We start from the raw sequence: 21,091 nt of genomic DNA, 5'->3' as shown, positions 1-21,091 counted from the left end.
CTGCCTTGAAATAATATGCACAGATTAGTTTTGAGTTAATTTGTTGAAAAGTTCTGTGTTTGCCCAGGCAATTCATAATTTCCACATTTAGGCACAGAGGCAGAAGGGGCGGGTGGAGGGGCGAGCGAGCGGGCGCACACGCAGTGTGCTATGAAGGGTCTTAATTCTTAAGCACCAGCAGTGGGAATTTTCCTCTCTTCTGGTCCCCCCCCCAGCCTACCCCCAGCCTAGGAATGTGAAACCAGTGTCAGAATGCTGGGAAAAATATACTTGGATTTTTATAGTCTCCCTGCAAATCGGAGGAACTGCCTGACTCAAGTCTGTATTTAGGGCCGAAAGAATAGGATTTCCTGCTATTTAGTCACTCGAGGAAGGAAAGGATTTACCTCTCTGCTGTAATAGGACCTAATTTTCTTCTTTTTAATAAGAATAAACTGCAGCAATAGTAAGCCTGCGAAAGCAATCACTCCCTCCTTCCCTCTTGCACCCCACCCCTCTCTGCTAATGTTTGCATGTAAGAGCTGTGATGTAACTCGTCTTCTGCCAAAAGAATCCTCCCTTCGAGCGTCTCCAACCTAATACCTAATGTATTGTGCGTGGACGGTGGGGGCCATGGCAATTACTTGGCGTCTGGTTCCATTGTGAAAGAGAGAGTTGTCAAGGGGCGGTTGCTGCTACGTAACTCCATAGGGCTGCTCTCTCGCGCGCGCTCCCCCACCATCTGGATTCAGTTAGCTCTCTCGGCAGTCAGGCTGAGTCTCATTTCCTCCAACCAGTAATGTTATATAGGCAGTGATCCTGTTCTGCCCTAACATAATTGAAAATTATGTGTATTGTAGACTCGCAGCGCTGAAATGTAGACTCGTAAAAATCTGTGGCTCAGGTAGCCTGTGGAGATTGGATTTGGCACACAATGAAGCTTTTATGTAAAGTAAGAATTATAAGCCACCACATTAATATTGCATTACAGGCATGACAATTCTTGGCCGTGCAGTTCGCGAGCCAGGCTTGTCACCTTAAACAATGCTAATATTTCATACTTTAGCAACGGGGCTGGTGCGGTAGAGCCAGCAAATTACACTTTTTTTTTTTTTTTTGCAAGCATCCCAGCATTGAAACTGTCAGTTGGTTAGCTTGACACGGCGACTTGCTTCAGGCTCCGGGTCTTTTGTGTGTATCCTCCGGACAGAGCATCTCGCCTTTGGTGGGACTGGAACGCGCAGCTGGAGCCTTGCCACTTGGTAGAGCTGACGGACGTTGCTTTATCGCCCATCGTGCACCACCGCTGTCTGCAGAGCCCGTTTATGTTTCCCTACGATACACATGTGTAACTCCCACTGGCGGCAATGGAAGCTGCACGTGCGTGTGCGCGCGCACGCGTGTCAAAACGGACCTTTTGGTTTGGACTTCTCTTTCTGAACGGCGCTGGAATTCACTTCCCACTGCGTTCAGGAAGAGAGGCGGCTTTTGGCTCTCCCCCGGGCTCGGCAGCGTGAGATTTTATTGGCGTTTCTCTTTGTTAGGGGTGGGTACAAGGAAGGTTTCACTGAGATCGGCCATAAAATGTAAGGGTTGAATTGAAACCTGGAAGAGCAAAGCAAATGTAGGTTCTTTCTTGGTTCCTTCCATCTTTTACCCTGTGCACCTGGGCAATTACTCTGAAATTACTGACTCTTTAGAGAGACAGGCTGGTAGCAGAAAAAAACCTGTACCTTTCCTTCAGAGTTTCCTTTTCAGAGAATTTAGGTAAAAAGGTGCTGACTTGACAGCCCTGCGGCCCGCAGCCTTCTCTTTCCCCGTGTAATATTTACTGCATGGGCAGTAAATCAGAGGAGAGCTTGCCCACACTGCTGTGTCTGTGTATCCTGATCTGTCCTCGGGGACCAGTGCATAGCAGCAAGAGGATTGTCCAGACCTGGGCCTTCACCGGCCATGACCTAGCGCCAACACACTGAGCTTCTTTGTGGGTTTGTCATACTTAACAGAGTATCTTAAGTCACTGACTACTTCTCTTACGGCTGTCTGGCGGGCTAGGAAAATGAGTTTGGTCACCCCACTCTCGTGGCTTTGTGCCCATTAACCGGTGCCCAAACCACTAGTACAGCTGACACTCGCTGGAAAACTTCTGAGTGTCTAAGTGGGGGTCTAGGTCAGATGTAAGGCACATGCTGTGGGCCATTTAAATTGCACTAGATCTGTTTTGTAGATAAACAGCAAAATTGAGTCTTTAAGGGGTGACCACTAGCTTATCCCCATTTTGAAATGCTCCTGAGCATGTTGGGGAGCTAATAATCCTGAAGGTCTGTGGATCTGATTATCATTATTTCTTGCATTTGTGACCTTGCTATTGCTCCCCTTCAGGGAACAAATGCACGGACTCTTCGGTGCCTTGCACTGATTTTCCCCATACAAAAGCACATGTGTATGGTGATACAGTCACGGCGCATGTTAAGTTACCGATGGCTTTTCTCGGTCTGTGATCCACCTTTGTCGCTTGTCTCCAAGAGCTGGGGCGCGATGTCAAACTTCAGATATTTGGAGGGCCACAGTCAGATGGCAAGAGTTGGTGACACTGAGATCGTTTGGGTGGTTTGGTTTGGTTTTGGGGAATTCCAAGCGTTTCTGCAATGTGGACTAGAAATCTCAAATGCAAGGATTCATGCAAACAAAAGATTTCTTGGAACTTGAGAACTCTTACGGGCAAAAATCCAGAGGACGCGTTTGTTTATTTGCGTTTCAATTGCTTGGAAGTCAGAGGCCCTCCAAGTAATTGGAAGTGGTCACTCCTCCCCAACGGCATCTTTGGTCACCTTGATGCCTGCAGCCTCGCATCAAAAAGACCTTCCTTGCAAGTAAATGTGTCTTGCATCCCTGAGTAAATGCAATAGTGCCATGCTAAATGCATGGGCTCAAAGCAAGTCTGGGAAATAAAGACAAATTGCTGAGGGCTTCTTTCGTGTGGGTTGCCTTGGAGGGTCACGTTTTGTTTGCTTTTTCTTTTGGGTGGGGGAATTGACTTCCTTTTGCTTAAACTTGAATTTACTTTCATTCATCAAGTGGGTAGAAAATACTTCTGTACAAAAAAAAGATGAACAGGCTTAACCTTCTTTCCAGGCGCTGCCTATAGCGAGTTTTATCAAAGAAGTAGAAGTAGACCTCTTAGGTCACCCAGGCCTAGTGTAGGAAAATCCCAGTACTGTATCTTCTGCAGCATTTTGCTGTTTACTTTTAAATATCGTGAGCCTTATGGCTCTCACTGTTTCTTTTGAGACAACTCATCTGCAGTCAGGTCCATCTGGCTTCAGTTCTCAAAGAACAGAAGGTGTGCTGCTTTCACTGGTTTTGTTGGCGCCGGTTCTGTCTCCCAGGTACGTGTCTGTGGTTCAAGCGGCTTTAATCAGAAGGATTTGGGTAGAATTTGGCGTCCAGATCTGCTGCCGGTTAAGTTAATGGTAAAGCTCTGCTTGAAGGGTCTGCAGGGGTGCAAATTAGCACCTCTTACTCAGCAGATCTGCTCCCTGTGTTTTTTGTTTTTCGTTTTTTCCCCAGGCCTTCTGTGTCGAACTTAACGACAGTCTCGGCTATCCCTGTTAGCCAGGCAGAGCCGAGATGGTGCTACCCGTCATCTGCTGGATTGTTCACTGCGTTTCCGTTACCAGTCTGGGCAGCTAGGCATTGCCATTAGTGAGGTTGCAGAGTTGTCGTGCAGGTATAGATGCGGTTGCGGACAGCTTGTATTTAGGCTGGCGAAGAGCGTACGAGAAAAAGAGCCCGGGACTTTCCAAACTCAGGTTGAATTTGCCAAGCTAGCTTTTTATGAAGCAACCTCAAGCACATTTGATCTGGAAGCCCTTGAAAGAAAATAAATGCGAGGACTCACAAAACTAAATTGCACAACTTTGCCTTCTGGGGTAAAAGCGTGTCTTTAAGATATGTACACTTAAAAGTTGATTATCATCTTGATGAAGGCTAGCAAGTGACTGCTGACTAGGTAGGGAATTAAACTGTTCTTTTCAATAGGAGAATGCAAGCCTCAAGTTCAGGAATGTGAATACTTTTTGTTTCTTAAAGCCGACTGTTTGCTTCCTTCCCCTGCTCACACCTTCTGTTTTTATTTCAGCATGGTACTCCAGATCTGGTATATGAATGACGATAATAATAAATCATCCGGGATAACGTTGTTTTTGCAATCTGCTTTATTTTCTTGTTCCCCAAATGTAAAGCTGTGATATGAAAGTATGTAGTGTTCTGCACAGGTTGCGTTTTGCATAACTATGTAAAGGTACCTCCTGTCTCTCTCTTTTTTTACTATTATATTTTCTTATTTTGGTTATTTTGTTTGTCTTTTGTTCAGTTTCTTGCATACGTTTTAGTTGAACCTTTTCGCCCATGTTACCGAAGATTTGTTATTTTAGCCTTTCTTTTCTGAACTCATTTTTCTTTTCCCATTTTTGTTTCTTCCCATCCAGTATCTCCAGATGAAATGGCCACTGCTTGATGTACAGGCAGGGAGCCTTCAGAGTAGACAAGCCCTCAAGGATGCTAGGTCTCCATCTCCAGCACACATTGTTGTAAGTAAACCTCAGAAGATGTTCTACCTTTGTTGAAAAAAGTCATTTGACATTTGAAAGCATTTGTTTGTCATCATTTTTAACTTAAGGTTTTTAAAAAAAAATCCAGAATCACTCTCAGGAAAAAGGAGGGGTGTAAGCTTTCTATTTCTGGGCTGCTTTTAAATATTTTCCATGGTACATAAATCTTTGCTTTTTTGGGGGAAAGCCAGTTGCCTTGAAATTACCTTTCTGCAAAATTGTAGTTCAATTCTGCTGAAGTCCAGTAAGGCCGATTATTGGAAATTTGTCCAGATGTTGGAAACGGGCACAAAATTTGGGAGAAATATTAAGGAATAGGCCAGCCATTCATCAAAACAGCATCATAGCTCATGCTCGGGCAAAGTTAACTTTAAAAGCAGTGGGAGTTAGCTGACTTGTCACCTGAGTAATGGCTTAGTGTTAAGCTAAATTTATTACAAAAACAAACACAAACAACAACAAAAAACCCCTTTGGTTTGTGGTGCATTATTCACCTAGAATAAAAACGGGATGTCAGCAAGTGATATATTTACTACTTGCCTGGGGGGGAAATCCAACATCAAAACAGAAAATGCTGGCAATAATGGGTTCATTATTGAATCTGACTACCTGAGTCGAACTTCTTGGTAAAGCTGATGTTGAAGTTAGTGTTTCACCCCCACGTTGTGTGCATGTGTTTTCAAGTAACATCAACACATTTTTCAAAAAGAAGCTACAACTATGCTCTTCATCATGCAACTGTGAAAGTCTAAATTCACTCGCATTCACCTATAGCCAGTTTCTGCTCAATCTCTTGCTAATGAGCCCATCAGATTTGAATGTTTGAACTGGTAAATTAACCTCTTGAGAAGATGGCTCATGGCTTGTTAGAATGTTTCTTTCAATATATTTTATCATTGGATCTCATGTTTTTTACTAATTTTTTATTTTTATAATTAATGGATGACAAGGTAAAATTTATGCAAAAAAGAAGCCGTTCATATATTTTTGATGCATGAGCTAACACTGATATAGTTGACATTATGCCGGATACTTTAAAAACATTATTTTGAGATTTTTAAAATATTGAAAATAATGAACGAATTTCTTTTCAAAGAGAATATAAATTTTTCTTTGTGTCTCTCAAACCTGAAAAGACTGGGTGTTATGAGCATCTTGGTTTTGATAAAAGCTCTTAGAATGAATAGCTTCAAATCTCAGAAGGCTGAGTATAGTGCACCCAGTATTGATATTTAGATGGTCAATGCCTGGGACTGATTGCTTGCTTTTAAAAGGATGCTTTATTTTCTACTTCCTATTTGTTGGTATGCAGCTCAGAGACGTGATAGTTTTTTCCCTTCTCTCATCTATAAGCAAACAAAATTCTTAGCTTTCTTTCACCCTACCTCTACCCCCACCTTGCTTTATCACCTTATTTCAAAAGGAAAAAACCAAAGAGAGCCTGCCTGTTGTATCGTCCCTCTTACCAAGCCTATCGTTAACGAAACCGGTGCAGATGAAAACGTAACTGGGAACAGGGTTTGATAACTCATCTGCCCTCTGCTGGCTGGCTGTTTTGCTGCAGAGAGGTACGCCGGTAGCTGCATTCGTCTGAGCTGGGCAGAAGGCAGGGGAGAGGTGTACCTTAGTTAAATCAGAGATGCATAAGCTTTCATGAGCAATAGCTTATAGTTTCGTAGTAGCTAGGGTCAGGAGGGACCTGAACAGATCATCTAGCCTGACCCCCTGCCACAGGCAGGAATGAATGCTGGCTTCACAAGACCCCAGACAGGTGATCATCCAACCTCCTCTTGAGTTTGCCCAGTGTAGGGACAAGGACCACTTCCCTGGGAAGTTGGTTCCAGATTTTGGCCACCCGAACTGTAAGGAATTGCCTTCTGATCTCTAACCTCAACCTGTTCTCCGTCAGCTTATTACCATTGCTCCTCGTCACCCCAGGTGGTGCTGGGGAGAAAAGGGCTCTACCTATTTGCTCTTGATCTCCCCTGATGAGTTTGTAGGCAGCCACCAGGTCCCCCTCAGCCTCCTCTTGCTGAAGCTGAACAGGTTCAGGTCCCTCAGTGTCTCCTCGTAGGGCTTGTCCTGCTGCCCTCTCACCAAGCGGGTGGCCTCCTCTGCACCCTCTCCATGTTGTCCACATCCCTCTTGAAGTGCGGCACCCAGAACTGGATGCAGCCTGACCAAAGTCTCATAGAGGGGGAGTATCACCTCTCTGGACCGGCTTGAGATGCACCTTTGGGTGCATGACAAGGTATGGCTGGCCTTGCTGGCTGTGGTCTGGCATTGGCGGCTCATGTTCTTCTTGGAGATCACTCCAAGATCCCTTTTTGCCTCTGTGGTTTCAAGAGGGGAGCTCCCCAGCCTGTCTGTGTGCTGTGGATTCCCTCTCCCCAGGTGCAGCACCCTGCATTTGTCTGCGTTGAACCCCATCCTATTCTCATCTGCCCACTTTTGTAGTCTGTCTAAATATAGTTGCAGCTTCTGTCATCAGATGTGGCAAAGTAAAATTATAAGGCAGCGTTTCATTTAATAATAGACTTGTAGGTGGAGGTGGTGGCAAGAAGAGGTTTTAACTGAGTTTAGAGGATGCACGACAGCCCTTTCTAATCATTTGAAAGAACGATTGAATGCTAACTAAATTTGCCACTTGTTTTAAATGCAGTTCCAGTTCAGAATTGAGAATCCAGGTAAAGATGGGAGAGCTGTCCATTGACTTCCAGGTTTTGCAGAATTCTGCCATTTGGGAAAAGGCCATTGCCCTTTATATAATCAGATCCTTTCTCATTTCAGACAGAAGTACAGGGTTTTCCCCTCTGGGAGTATATGCTTGCAATTTACTGATCTCCCTCCTTCCTTCCCTGCAGTCCTTTGCCATGTCCCCCAATCAGTATGTGGATGAAATGCATGATTAGTTGACCGTCCCAAAAAAACCATGAGAAAACCCCAAACCAGGTCCTCATCTATTTTGGAAACTACAAAGGAACCCACTTTCAGGAAGCCTAATGTGGAACTGCTGCAGATTTTGACCATTTATGGGGCTCTTATGGGGCTCTTTAGGAGCTGTTTCACTCAGCTATTCAATAAAAAGTGTACTTGCCATAGCAACCGCTTAGGCCGCGAGGAACATATACTACCTCTGAGATGGAGGCCACCTTCCAAGAGAGCCACAGCTGGCATTTGTAATGTGATCTTTTGTGCTACTTACAATGTTCAGAGGTAAAGAGGCGGGAGGAAGCGTGTTTTGAAAAAAGTTTTTACAAGGTTTAATATTCATTTTAAAAAACAACATGCATTGTCTGATCTAAAGATGCTATTTCTATGCCTTCCTGCAACTACTTCCCCCTCGCACCAATTTCTGGTAACATCAATTCCATTTAATTTTGGCAAAAGTTTTTTTATTTTTTTAATTTAACATTGTTGTAGATAGAGACCCATTTGGGGCGGTGAGGAAGGCAGAAGGGAAGCTTCAGTGGCTACAGCTGCTAGCTACCTCGGCAAGGGTGAGTGGTGCCTCCCGAGTCTGGGAGGGGCACCAGATTGCCAACCGGGTGGGGGGGGTCCCCCAGCAGCTGATTGCCGATCCAGCAGCAAAACTGGAAGTGCACTTCCACCGGCGCTTCCAGTTTCACGGCTGGCACTTCCAGGGGGTGCACATGCACCCGCGTGCACCCCCTACGCATCACCGATGTACCTGGGAAAGCCTCAAGTTTTTTGAGTGCCATCTTTTGTTGCTGCTGTTGGCATACAGCACATGCAGGATTGCTGCTAGTTTCCATCATAAAGAGCTGCCTTACATTGTCTTTCAAAAACATGTTTGGTCTTTTTATAGACCGTAAGGGATTTTTATCTGTGTGTGTGTGTATTTATTTATATGTGTGTGTGTGTGTGTGTGTGTGTGTGTGTGTGTGTGTGTGTGTGTGTGTGTGTGTGTGTGTGTATATATATATATATATATATATATATATATGGATGAGTGCTGTATCTATATGGATGAGTGCTGTATCTAAAGCAAATGGCACCAAAAAGATCCATCCCCCTGTGTCTATCTGTATCTTGTCTACATATCAGGTTTTCCTCCTGAATTCACTAGTCCTGCTGTGAAGATCTGCAAGGAATAGTGAACACCTGCAAATCATTCCATGTCTTTTCTGTATCTGAAATCAGGATTTGAGGCGAATCTTTATAGCTGGTTTACGAAGAGAGGAAAAAGGAGTAGTTGGTTGTTTTGTTTAAATACACTTTCTTCTGAATGTTTGGCCACAATTAACACAGTTCCCATTTGAGGGCTACTGTCTCTTTAGGCAAAATTTCCCCTTGGTTTCTGGGAGTTTTTCCGTAATGACTCATGACAGCAGTGTTTTGGCTGTACTGTTTTTCTTTTTAATGTAATTACCGTGGCTCTACTTATTTGTCTTCTGTACTTTTTTCAGGTTAGTTTAAGAACACAAAGTTAAGGCTACAAAAAGTGAAGCAAAAGACCAGTGTGAAAAATGTGGCTGGATTGCCCCCAGCACTATGGGCGGGTTAATGCTGCTTTTCATGGTGATTTTCAGCATCTCCAAAACCCGTAATGAGAAACAGAATATTTCACTTCATGTGGAAGATGCAGCATGAGGCTCCATTTTAAAACCAGTTCATCTGTTTGCATCTAGGTGTTTCTGTTTTCTTGTAAGACTTTGCATCCTGTCTTGGCAAAGCCATATGGCATATCAGTTGGGAGGGGTGAGAGAGAACCGGGGGAGGGGAAATTATTATAATAATATACTATTAAGGCTGGCAGTTCCAAAATTATAATTTGGCCTATGAATGTTATGTATGCTGTTGGGGATTCTTCCACCCTGAAATCTGGATTAAATTTTAAACATCTAGTCTTTCTAAAAACAAAGGTTGCAATGTGTATCAAATCCTATCTGGGCAACTTACGGGAATCCAAGCTACCCAGACGTTTGTCCAGGAATCGCACAGGTATGTCCATACTGCCCTCCTGCTCTATTTTGTTGAGCCTCCAACAAAGTAAAACTGATGAAACAGCAGCAATCTTCAGTTTTGTTTATGACAGTGTTCAGCTCGCTCAGATATAGTGGAGCAGACAAGTGGGATAGAAACAATATATGGCTATGAGTTCTTGCACTGAAGAACTAAGAGTCTAAATATTAGGCTTTCCACTTGTATAAATTTCTCTGTAAGGTGCTTTGACATTATTACATGAAAATGTAAATGTTTCTTCCATTCATTAAAGTTATAGGAAGCTGTGTCACTCTCACTCACTGCCTCCCGAGTAAATATTCTGATTTAAGCTGTAACTATTCCAGATGATTGGGTGAGATCTTGGGTTTAGAGACAGCTCCCAAATATTAACTCGGGTATCTTAGCTGTATAAAGACTTGCATTTAGCTTTCTTTGTACTAGGCAGAAACATGCGGTACCAGAAGTGGTGTGTTTTGGTGTTGCAAAATGGTTAAAAGCTTCAGAAATTCCTACGTTTCCTCCTACAGGGAACATTTTTGAAGGCACTATAAATTTTACCTCTGGGTGGGTTTCGAGTAGTATTTGGTCTGGGTTTTCCATTGTGTAATGAGCACATTCATGGAGTAGTCTGAATCCTTGAGAACAAAAGAACCACACTACTGTAGTATGTGTGTAACTTGGGGGGAGAGGGGCTTAAGGGGAGGTAAAAGTACTCGTTGAAAATGCAGTATGACAAGCAAAACTTAAAGCAAACCTCTCTGAAACACTTTCTGTTCTCAGCCTATTAAGCATGTGTGGACAATGGAAGTTGTTTTTCACTTTTGGTCCACTCTGAGGCAGTTAGTCGACTTACCATGTTGGTTGGAACCAACCCTAAGATTTGTTACAAAAAAGGGGAATTTTAAGTTGTCGATGTGGTTTCCATCTGCAGATGCCCCTCTTATATGAAAAACAAACTGTAAATTTACTCTAACCTGGTCATTAAAGCTCAAACCTCTCTGTTTGCATTCTCAAAATATTCACACCCAAAAATCAGTAGTGAGGACAAATGTGTACAGTTGCCTGTTTGTATAAAAAGTGCAGGGGCAAGCTGTTTGCAAGTGAAAATTTTGTAACCTCAACTTAGTACTTGAGAGCTCCAAGTGCTCAGCCAAGGCTTGCAAAGCTCTCTGGTTTGTTTAGCGTTTTTTTTTATTTGGGATCAGAAATAAATGTTGTAGAGTAACTGTTAAACCTCCGAGAGTTTTGTGCATTTGTGTGAGTGCTTGCATCTGGTTGGACTTTCTCCGAGTTTCTCAAATCAGTTCTCGGACTAGAATTCTGCAGCACTTTACAGGGAAGGACTGTGCAGGCATGTCTACATGTGCACTTTAATACATATTAGCCTACTTTAATGTGCATTGGTGTCACAAAAATGTGCACTTTAGCTAATGCACATTAAAATAGGCTAATGCACATTTTTCCAGTACTTCACAATGGGAGGTACTAGATTTAACGCACACTACCTAAAGTGTATTAGTTGAATGTGTAGATGCACTGTGCATGTTTCCTTTTGTTGTCTGTAAGGAATGTCACACTGGGCATAGTGAAAAGGGAAGGCTTATTGTGTACTGCCCCAGGCTGGCAAACTTCCAAGATGGCAGGTTGGTTACTATTTGTAGTGTGGGAGCATGCAAATGTTTTGAAGAATGCTGTTGTACACTTTATTAAAACAACATGTAAGCCATTAGAAAGTTTCTTTAGTGGATCTCTTTTTTCTTTAAATACGTTTTTTTACTTTTTTTGATAAACTTTCCTGGTAATTAAAAAAAAAAAAAAAAAAAAAAAAAAAAAAGAAAAAAAAAAAGTACAAGCTTTTTAAGTACTTGCCCAAATGGGCGTGACATTCACAGGATGCAACTACAGATCCTGAACCAGTCACTCCTAATCCTCCTTTTAAAATTTTTTTACCTGGGAGGGCTTATGTTAAATCATTATTCAAATATGAAAATTTAGGGCCAAGGAAAGAACCCAGAAGCAGCAGCACAAGATAGTTGTTTTACAGTTAACTTCCATGGAGTCCCTGTATTGTTCACTGTAGAGTGCATTTAATTAGACACACAGACCAATAACGCAGGTGACAGGGATGCACTGGTAAGGATTTTTTGGCTCGATACTGATGGCCAATTATTGACCAGTCATATCTGTCAATACCGATTTGATTACCAATATATAGCCTGGCATCTTGGAGAGCAGTGTCTGGCTGGTAAGTCTGTTGGGGTGTGGGAGAGGGAAGGGGAATGGGGGTACAGATTAAGGACCCCACAGTGAGGAGGGGAGTGGGGCAGGGGCAGATGCTGCATAGCCAGGGTGGGGCAGGGCATGGGATGGACCTGCGGGTGGCTTGTCCAGGAGGGTGGGGGGGGGAAGGCTCAGAGGAGGGCAGCTCCCACCTCTGCATGCACCCTGGTGGAGGCATAGGGGGCATGTGCCCCCTGGATCTGTGTGGGGCGAAGGCGGGCTTTCATTGTGGGTTTGGGGCCTGCCCACAGACTTACCAGCCAGACATTGGTCTCCAAGCTGCCAGGCTGCACTTCTGGCCCCGCGTGTGCTGTGGCAGTGTGCGTGCATGTGACAGTTATTGGGTAGATCGGCCAAAAAGAGCCGATTGCTGGTAATGTCACTTTTTTTTATTTTATTGGTGCCGGTACAGTATGGACCAATGTATTGGTGTACCTCTAGCAGCCAATAAATAACTTAGTACGGAAACCATAATGCCTGTGTTGAACAAGACAAATTCAGGTCTTTTAAAAAGTGATTTTATCTTTATAGTTTAGTACTATTGAGAGGTAGCTTAAATTCTTAGAAATGCTTAATTCCACTGCCCCATCGTGTGACATGATCCCAGTTGTTTACAAAATTTGCTTTGGGATCTGAACTACCTTGCATCCTAAAGCTGATATTAAAAGCCTGCAGTCTTTTGTACTGATTTGCACCTTCAGCTTTGAAATCAATGGGAGTTATAGGTTTTTAAAAACCCTGGTAGGGGCCTATCTGCATCTTCAGGTATCTAAATCCCTTTACAAGTTGGGGCCTTGGAGCTGTAGGGGCAGACGCTGCTTAGCTGGTGTTAAATTGTCACAGCTGCGTGGCAGTCGGGAGTCTCTGACAAGTCACACCAGCTGAGCTATCCTTTAACATTTAAAATCCTTTGGAAGTTATGACACACTTTACCAATGAACTGACATCATAAAATATATTGTATAGCTGACCCTCATTGTTTGAAGGCTACGAGTTGGGCCTCAAAAGATCATGTGGTTTTCAAAAAATAATGTATTTTGGATTCATTTTATTTGTGTTCTGGTTTCTGTGCCTTGAAGGCAGACTCGTCACATTTTTAGACCTATCTCCAGACCCATCAGATCTTGCTTCATTTTTTGAATGAAAAGCTGAGGTTCTCCACCTGGTATCTATCACAAAACTTGTGACAAATTTTGTCTGAAGTTGACAAGACTGGGATCTGATCTCCCTTCCCCTTCTCTTTCCTCCATTGAAGTTTGATTCTGATCCCCCTTCCCCCTCCCACTGTTAGACACTATAAACATCAGAATAGAAAGCCAGGGTCCACATTTTGGACATACTCTGAAGAGCGTATGTTCACAACTGTATTTAGTTGCCGGCGCATAGCATTGCAACCAGGGTATAGCTGCATGGCAGAATGCAGTGCTGTGTAGACATAACTGAGTTGGCACTGAACTACTTTGTTTAGACCTGACTGGTGCCTGAATTAGGATCTTCAGACAGGATCAGGCTCTTGGTACATTCTTCCATAAATGTCAAGTATGCACCAAGTGTTGCATAAGCCAGTGGTTCTCAACCTGTTTGTACCAGGACCCATTTGTAAACATTGATGGATAGTCCCAACTTGGTGCCCCTGACTCCTGACCTGCTCCCACTCCCCCCCCCGCCCCTTGTGGGGGAGGAGGGGGGGGCGCTCCAAGCGGTCTCTTGCAGGTTGGAGCTCTGCCAGCCTGCAAGGGAAAAGCCACCATTTTCCATGTTTTTCTTCTTTAAAAAATCCATTTTTAAAGTTTGATCCATTTTTAAAGTTTGTTCATGACACTCGTATATTCTTGTGACTCACTTTTGGGTGACAACCCACGGGTTGAGAAACGCTGGTATAAACCATCGTAACCTTGTTATGACTCTCCTTGGCTGGTTAGTGTGGAAAAAGTAAAACCTTATTAGAGCAACCATTTTGTAATGGAGGTGGAGATCTAGGTTGGAAGAAAGATTTAAATGGGTTGGCCTCCTTCCATCTAGATGGCCAAGCTCTGGTTGAAATGGGTTCACCCCCAACCCAGTTTACGTTCCACTTGAGCACGCTTGTTCAGTTTAGCTATGAAGCTCGGAGCAGACTTGGCTAAGATCAAGTCCAGGCTAATCAGCCACGTTTGCCAAGCAGAGCTGTTGCACGGGATAAGAACGTGGTGGGAGATGGGTACGTTTTATCCCTGGAGCCCTATTGAGAGGACAGTGCAGCTTCATCATGTGGTGGCATTGCATTGGCAGGAGGAGGTGGTGGGTGATATTGGATAGCCAGACAGGTGAGGCCAGCTCAGAGATGATGTGTACTCAGGGTGGCAGACTTGGCAGGGCTCCTCACTACGGGCCTCCTCCCTCGCACACAGTCTCCAAATGAAATTGTGACTGAATTCGACCTGAGGCATAGAGGCCTAGGAATTAAATAACTTGGTCTGGTTTGGAGCCAACACCTTTGTGTTGACTGAACCTGAGCAACGATTGCGTGTAGAAAAGGAGTCCGGTTTAGAATAAGGCTGGCTCACTAGGTTTCTTGGAGCTGGGATCAATGGTTTCTGTTTCTCAGAAAGCTTTGGGCTTATCTACGGCAGGGGAGATGCAAATAACGAATGCAGCACAGAGCGACTTGCAGAAGAACCGCTCCTCGTTTACGCTGCGTGGCCACGTTCATTCTGCAGTAAGTATTCCTTGTGTAAATTAGCTGAAGCCAACTCCAAAGTGGTTGAGGCCAAATAGCACAACTGCAAAACAGCCCAGAATAAGAGTGTCCATATGCTGATAAAATTCAGAATAGCTATTCCATACATTTAACTTCCTACACTAGCTGTTTTGCACTAGGTCTTCTGGGCATTCCCTGGGCAGAAAATCCCTCCCAACACTGGAAGCCACTTTATTTTCTATCAAAATAAGTGTTGTGTACATTGTCCAGGTGCTGTAGTAAATTAAACAGTAAATACTTGTATTGTGAGGGAAGGAAGTCACCTTGCTGAGCTCTGGACCACTTCTTCCCTACACTGCTAGGGACAAAAAAACACTCTTGTGGTGACCAGATTAGGCAATATGGGTTAGATTACTCATATAAATCATCAGATGCTCTTTTTTTTTTTTTTTTGATTTATCCCCCTTCTCTAGATGACCAAAGATGGCATCTGTATTTTCTTCTGAGGGAAAACCTGTATTGCTGATTTAAGTACTTGCACAAACATAAAACCAAAATGAGAGAGACTTTCCTTCCTGCATCATGCACATCAAGCAAGAAGAAATACCCATTTTTGAATAATAAGGCACATTGAAACAATCCTGGACGAGCCATTCATAAAACACTCAGAATTTGGATGCTTGCCCAAACTATCCCACATTTGAGTTGCAAATCTAGGCTGGAAATCTCACGTGAACAGATTTGATTGCAGTATTGTAGTGCTTGTGCATTCACCATCAGCCAGAACACAGAGGGAAATAGGTATAAATCATACTTCCATGTGGACGTACATTGGAGCATTTCATTATGTCTTGCAAATGCTATTGAATGAAATCTTTTGGCAGCCTTGCGAGGCAGAGAACTGTTACTATTTTCATTTTACAGAAGGGGAAATGGAGACCCAGAGAAGTTAAGTAACTTGTCCAAAGTCGCACAGAAGTCCATGAGTTGGAAAGGAAATATGATTTCCTAACTTACCATCCTTGGTAGAGGCATCACTTGAAACAATTTAGACTTATTGTCAAACATGAAAAAGTTGTCACAAGTTTCTGTATGAAATTTCTTAACTTCTTTTTTCTTTTCTTTCTTTTCTTTTGGTTTGGATAGCTGGTTAGTGAGACCTGTGGCTACCAGAATTTTGTCATGTGTCCTGCTTTTTGAATTGAAGAAATCCTTTTGGATTGATGGCTAAATCGTAGTCCCGAAATGAGGAAGTACCTTAGTGCAGATGGAATATATATTTAATTTCTAAACGAATGGAATAGGAAGTCCTGGGATGCATCATTTGAGCATTACACGTCACCCACAGTACTGCCCACCTCTAGTGCAGAATAAACATTTTAGCAGGAAAATTCTTACGTCTTGGATGAATTCTGGGTACTGTTTTCTGATTGCATGATATTTTTCCATCAGTAAATCATTCAGCATATTAGAGAGAGGAGTTTTTAGTATTGTTTAGGCCTGTTTTCAGCCTGATGAGATTGTAGGCGAAGGCCAGAATTTGATTCATCTTTTCTTCCCCTCAGCCATCCTTTTTGTAGCTTGTTTGGTATCCTACTTTGGCTTTACAGTGATGAACTGCAAGGAAATATTGGTCTTCAGTACTTCCCAGAGAGTTGTTTGCATCTATCGTTGTGAACGTTTCAGATGGGGAAGACTGCTCTCTCCCTTCAACAATGCTGGTGTGAAAACTTGTCTTTCTCCTTGCCTTGCATTAAACACCTGCTTAAGTCCATCCCTGTACAAGAAAGTGTTTAAGAGATGACTTCATGAGTTGGGGCCTTGGAACTTAACTCAAAAGAACTGATATTTATATAACAAGTAACCCCATTTCCTGGGGAGCTAGTTAAGGCTTCTGTCTTAACCCCAGATACAGCGAGACTCGAGAGGGGAACAGAAATGAAGGGGAAGGAGAATATGTCTTGAGTAGTTTTGTGGCTTTGAATTTATTGCTGTGCTGACATCTCCCTTCCCAAGCAATTTGGGGCTCATGCGTGAACAGTGTGCAGGCAGGGGAATTTCTTTCTCACGTTGCTCTTACCTCATGGAAAATGGATAACATATCAATCTTCTCCTCCCTGAATTGAAAGGATAAGGCCCATGGTGGAAAATAGGTCAGGGTGTCCTGCTCATGACCCTTTTTGAAGGAGAAAAACTAAAAGCTCCTTCACCAAACCTTATGCTAGTAGCCTGACAGTCTCGACACTCTGGATTGTGGCTTTTTGGATCATCGCTGTAGAATACTATAATGCTGCTTGATACAAGAGAGAACAAAATAAAGAGGTTTGAAGGCCACAAAAGTCCTCGTAATTTTGAATATCTGCCAGCAGCCATGAACTCTATCTCTGTTGCATAAAAAGCACCATCGTTTAAAAAAAAAAAAAAACTAAGCTGTTTGCAGAACACAGTGTTTTGAAAGGATAACTTCCCTGGTGAGGATTTTGAAGAGCTTTTGCTTTGCTCTCTTTGAGGGTTGTCTACAAGGGGAGTTAGTGTGTGGCGAGCTGGGGTGGGAGCTCATTGTGTGCTAATTCCCCTCCTGGACACTCCGTAACCCCCAGGTGTGGATTTATGCCAGATAATTCATGTTAAGTGCAAGAAGATAATGCCACTTTTAAGAAATGCAGAAAGCGAAGTGCCACCACCCCTCTGCACTATGTATGATGGCTGAGCAGTCAAGGCAGCTTGCTGCGACTCCAGAGGAATGAGCTTGAGATATACTTTGGGACTTGTGCCAAAGGCCACCCCCGGCCAACCCAGCTGTAAATGGATGCCTAGTCATTCAGGCTGGTGAGTCAAAAGATGTTGGATGTGACACTAGTCACGTCATTCCCTTAGGTGTTGTTACCTAAAGGAACTGGTGTGCTTTAGCCAAACTAGCACTAGGGACTGCTATACCAAGAGTACCCATTCTGAGCTTGACCTTTACTGTGGGCACATGTACACATGCATTCATGCGCTTTAGTTAATGCGCGTTAAATCTAATACCTCCATTATGAGGTACTAGGAAAATGTGCATCAGCTGATCTTAATGCACGTTAACTACAGAGCACAGCTTTTATGATGCTTAACGCACATTAGTCTATTTTAACGCTCATTAACTAAATGGCTTGTTTTTAGTGATGCTTTAATGCACACTTCTAGACGCACCCACTGTGCACTAATTTTTATGTACCTTTGGGTAGTTGGATTCATTATGAGGTTTGCATGTGAAAAGTAAATGTTAATGGCACAGGGGGTCTGTTGTTCCAGGAAGTTGGGTGTATGGTCTTGGAGGACGCAGCAGTGAGGCACCTACATGCCTATTTATTGCTCCACCTTCCTTTTTTGTCTCAGCTGAGTCAGGACACCCTGTTCTACCTCAGGGTGCTGAATCACTGCTCACCATCCAAATACAGTGAGCTTTTGGGGTACTTCAGTACCTTTCAAACATACATGTTTAAAACGCTCATATTCAAACTAGATAAGAGACTGGAAGAGGATCTGAGAAGCAAAGAAAAGACTGCAGTATATGGTAGCTGCTTAGAAGCTACCGAGTTTGGCTTTCAAAGTACTAGCTTGGGTACAGCTGACCGTACCTGTGGCAGCACAAAATACAGCCCAGCCTAATATACCCAGCATTTTGGCTCTCAGCAGAAGATAAAGTGATTTGCCAAGGAGCACACACAAGGTTAGTGGCAGAGGGTGGACTAGAACTGAGGTCTTGTGAGATGCTACGAGACAGACCATGGTGCCTTTCAAATGTGTTATGTGATGCTCAAAAATGAAAGAAAAATGGGGTGTCATGAATGTATTGCACTTCTGAGTGGATTGTCATGAGACTTGTAGAGGGGAAATCAGAGTGCTGCTCAGCAAAGGGTTAACAGCAGAGAACGTGGTACAATAGCTCATTAGGACTTAAACGTGGGCTGCAAACTCAGAAATCTTGATAATTTTGGACTATAGGGACACTGAACTTTCAACCCTGGTTCAGCAATAATAAATGCCTGTTAAGTAAGGCTTCCTTTTATGAAGAGAGGGTGGATTGATGCATTTCAATGGGCTTTAAAAGTATTGCCACTTATTTCAGTGTCTGCTGGCCGGATGCATCCGGGCCTGGGAAGGCATTTCAAGACCTACACAAAAAGGCACTTTGAAGTGTAATGTTTTTGAGTATTTCGCCAAAAACGAGGCTGCAGTTTTGAGAAGTGGTTTTTTGGCCTTTTATTTATTAGAAGAGGCAAGCAATCTGATAGAAAACTTGCAGTTCCTAAAACTGGAATACGAGGGGTGGCAGATTTAGAAGAATGGACTTGAGAGACTATTCGCAACCCCGTCCTTTACAGCGAAGGCCACAACCTTTCTGTGGCCTGACATGGGTGAGCAGATACCGTATTTATGTTCACGTGGGATCGCAGGGAAGTCAACGGGGGACTCTAAACAGACTTCCAGGATGGCGTCCGTGGGGCCTCCTGCTGGGTCCTTATGCCAAAACGTCATGTCATAGTAATCTCTCAACTACTTGGAAAATGGGGGCACTACTGGAGAGGACCAGGATGGGAACAATAAAAAAAAAAAAAATGCATCTAACCAGTTATTTATCAGCAGCTTGCAAAATGTATTCGCGAAGTGAAGAGGAAGGGATATTCTGCTTATTTCTGACTTTTTTTTTTTCTTGAAATGTGGTCTGTCTGTAGGGATGGAGGAGCTATACTCAGTCCAGCGGGGCCTTACTCCAGCCAAACTTCCGGGGGGTGTGGGGGGGGGGGGGGGGGTGCGCGCGTGCGCGCGTGTGTACCTTGCTGCTTAGAGCGAGAGAGACCTCCGTGAAGAGAGTGACAGGGTTTGATATAAACCAGCAGGACTGCAATGCTGCCATTATTCAACAGTAAACCCTTTCACAATGCCATATGCTGCACATTCCTTCGCAGCAGTGTGGGGTGTGATATAGTTAAAGCACACTCTGCAAACAGGAAACGCTGATGACCGCTGTGTGTGCTTTTCATGTAGATAAAGTATTGGGAGCGTAACAACAACAACAACAAAAAGCAAGCCACCCTGCACTCGAGTGCTGCAAGTGGGGCAGGGAGGGGGGTAAGAAGGGAGAGGGAAATATTTTAGGCTTCGAGCTCCAGTCATTAATGAAAACGCAGACAGGAAATGCAGCCTGTTGAACAGGGAGCAATAGAGAAAAGTGCTGCTTTGCGTCTCGGCATTTGTGTTGCTGCATTAAGTGCGTTTTCGACTTAGATTAGTCTAAGGCCCGATAGCAATGCTGTATTCCAACCCCCTGGGTTTTAAAGGCCAGCCCCCCCTTTCCTAAATAAAAGCCGATTTTTAAAAGCATTTTCTGCATAGAAGCACGCTTTTCCCCGTTGGCAGAATCCTACAAACCCTGGAGTATATACACTTTTTCTTGGCAGCCTTTTTGAAGCAGGAACTATAACACCACCCTAGCAAGCAACTATGCACGGCAGAGGAAAGGGGAGGCCAGGCAGGGCTCAGGTTGGGGAGGGCTTGGAGCCATAAACAGACACCACAGCTTTAATAAAATAAATGAAGTGGAGCCATTTCAGCTCGGGACGGACTGTATTCGGTGCGAGTCAGGCTTCACCGTTCATAGTGAAAATTGACAGGCTGAGAACTGGGACATAAACAAAAATGTCAGTCCCTGGGAGTCTTGTTCGCTGGACAATGTCTCAATTGTTTCCTTGATTTTCGCAGGCAGCAGGGGATATTGGGAGATTAACTGTTTACCATCCAAGCAGGCTCTGGAGGTGCTTGGAGAACGAAGAAGTGGCAGAAAATAGCATTTTTTGTTTGGAAACGATTAAGTGTGTCAGTGGGTGATAAGAAAGGGGTCATTCTGTCCTCTGCATTTTTGTCTGCTGTTCAAATTGGGCTCGACGACTTTTTTTTTTTTTTTTTTTTTTTTTTTTTTTTAAACTTAGTTTGGCTTTGTTGCTCTCCTCCTGGACTTTTAATCTGGAACGGCCAGAGGATTAGGCAGGCAGGTAGATTTGAAAAAAGTGATTGGGGAGGAAGAAAAAGCTTTGTTTCATTTGTTCATCGAGAGTCTTTTTTTTTTTTTTTTTTTTTCCAAGCCTGCAAGTATTTGCTCTTGAACTGGAGACTTTTAATGTTGACTAGTTTGTTTTTGAATAGGAGGAAATTTGAGACATGGCATTTTGCACTTTCTTAATCGTTTCACCGTTTTTGATTAAAGATTTTTTTCTGGTTGATGAAGACTTTTTTTTTTTGGTTTGGTTTTTAATGACTTTGAAAAGCAGATGCGGGGGGGAAGAAAAGCTCAGCCTAACATTCACACTTGTACTTTATTCGTTACAAAAGCAAACAGCGAACTCCGCCGCATACCAGCTCTAGCTGGGCAAGGTTCAAAAGACGTAACTGGCCAAGTTATTCTTTCGTCATCGGGCTTTGAATGCGCATTTTGTTAGGAGGGAAGGGAGAAAATAAAAGCGGCAGACCAGAGTTTGCTTCTTCGGGGCATGAAGATGTGAGGTTTATTTGCAAGGAGATGAACCTGTTTTAA

At 43.5% G+C, this 21,091-nt stretch overlaps 1 protein-coding gene across 28 annotated transcripts in view; it reads left to right on the top strand.

The window, feature by feature from the left end:
- Positions 1-21,091, top strand: part of TCF7L2 (transcription factor 7 like 2) — a 200,857-nt gene that overhangs the window by 72,495 nt on the left and 107,271 nt on the right. For all 28 annotated transcript variants that reach the window (XM_019555939.1, XM_019555929.1, XM_019555936.1 and 25 more), the window contains exon 3: positions 4,470-4,571. In XM_019555939.1, coding sequence (XP_019411484.1) covers positions 4,470-4,571 — 102 coding nt within the window. The remainder of the gene's footprint in view (positions 1-4,469; positions 4,572-21,091) is intronic.

This window comes from Crocodylus porosus, unplaced genomic scaffold (genome assembly GCF_001723895.1).
Source record: "Crocodylus porosus isolate Cpor-Errol unplaced genomic scaffold, CroPor_comp1, whole genome shotgun sequence".
In the NCBI taxonomy this organism is placed as follows: Eukaryota; Metazoa; Chordata; order Crocodylia; family Crocodylidae; genus Crocodylus; species Crocodylus porosus.
Note: the sequence above shows the minus strand (reverse complement) of the source record. Positions and strands in the feature narration are given on the sequence as shown.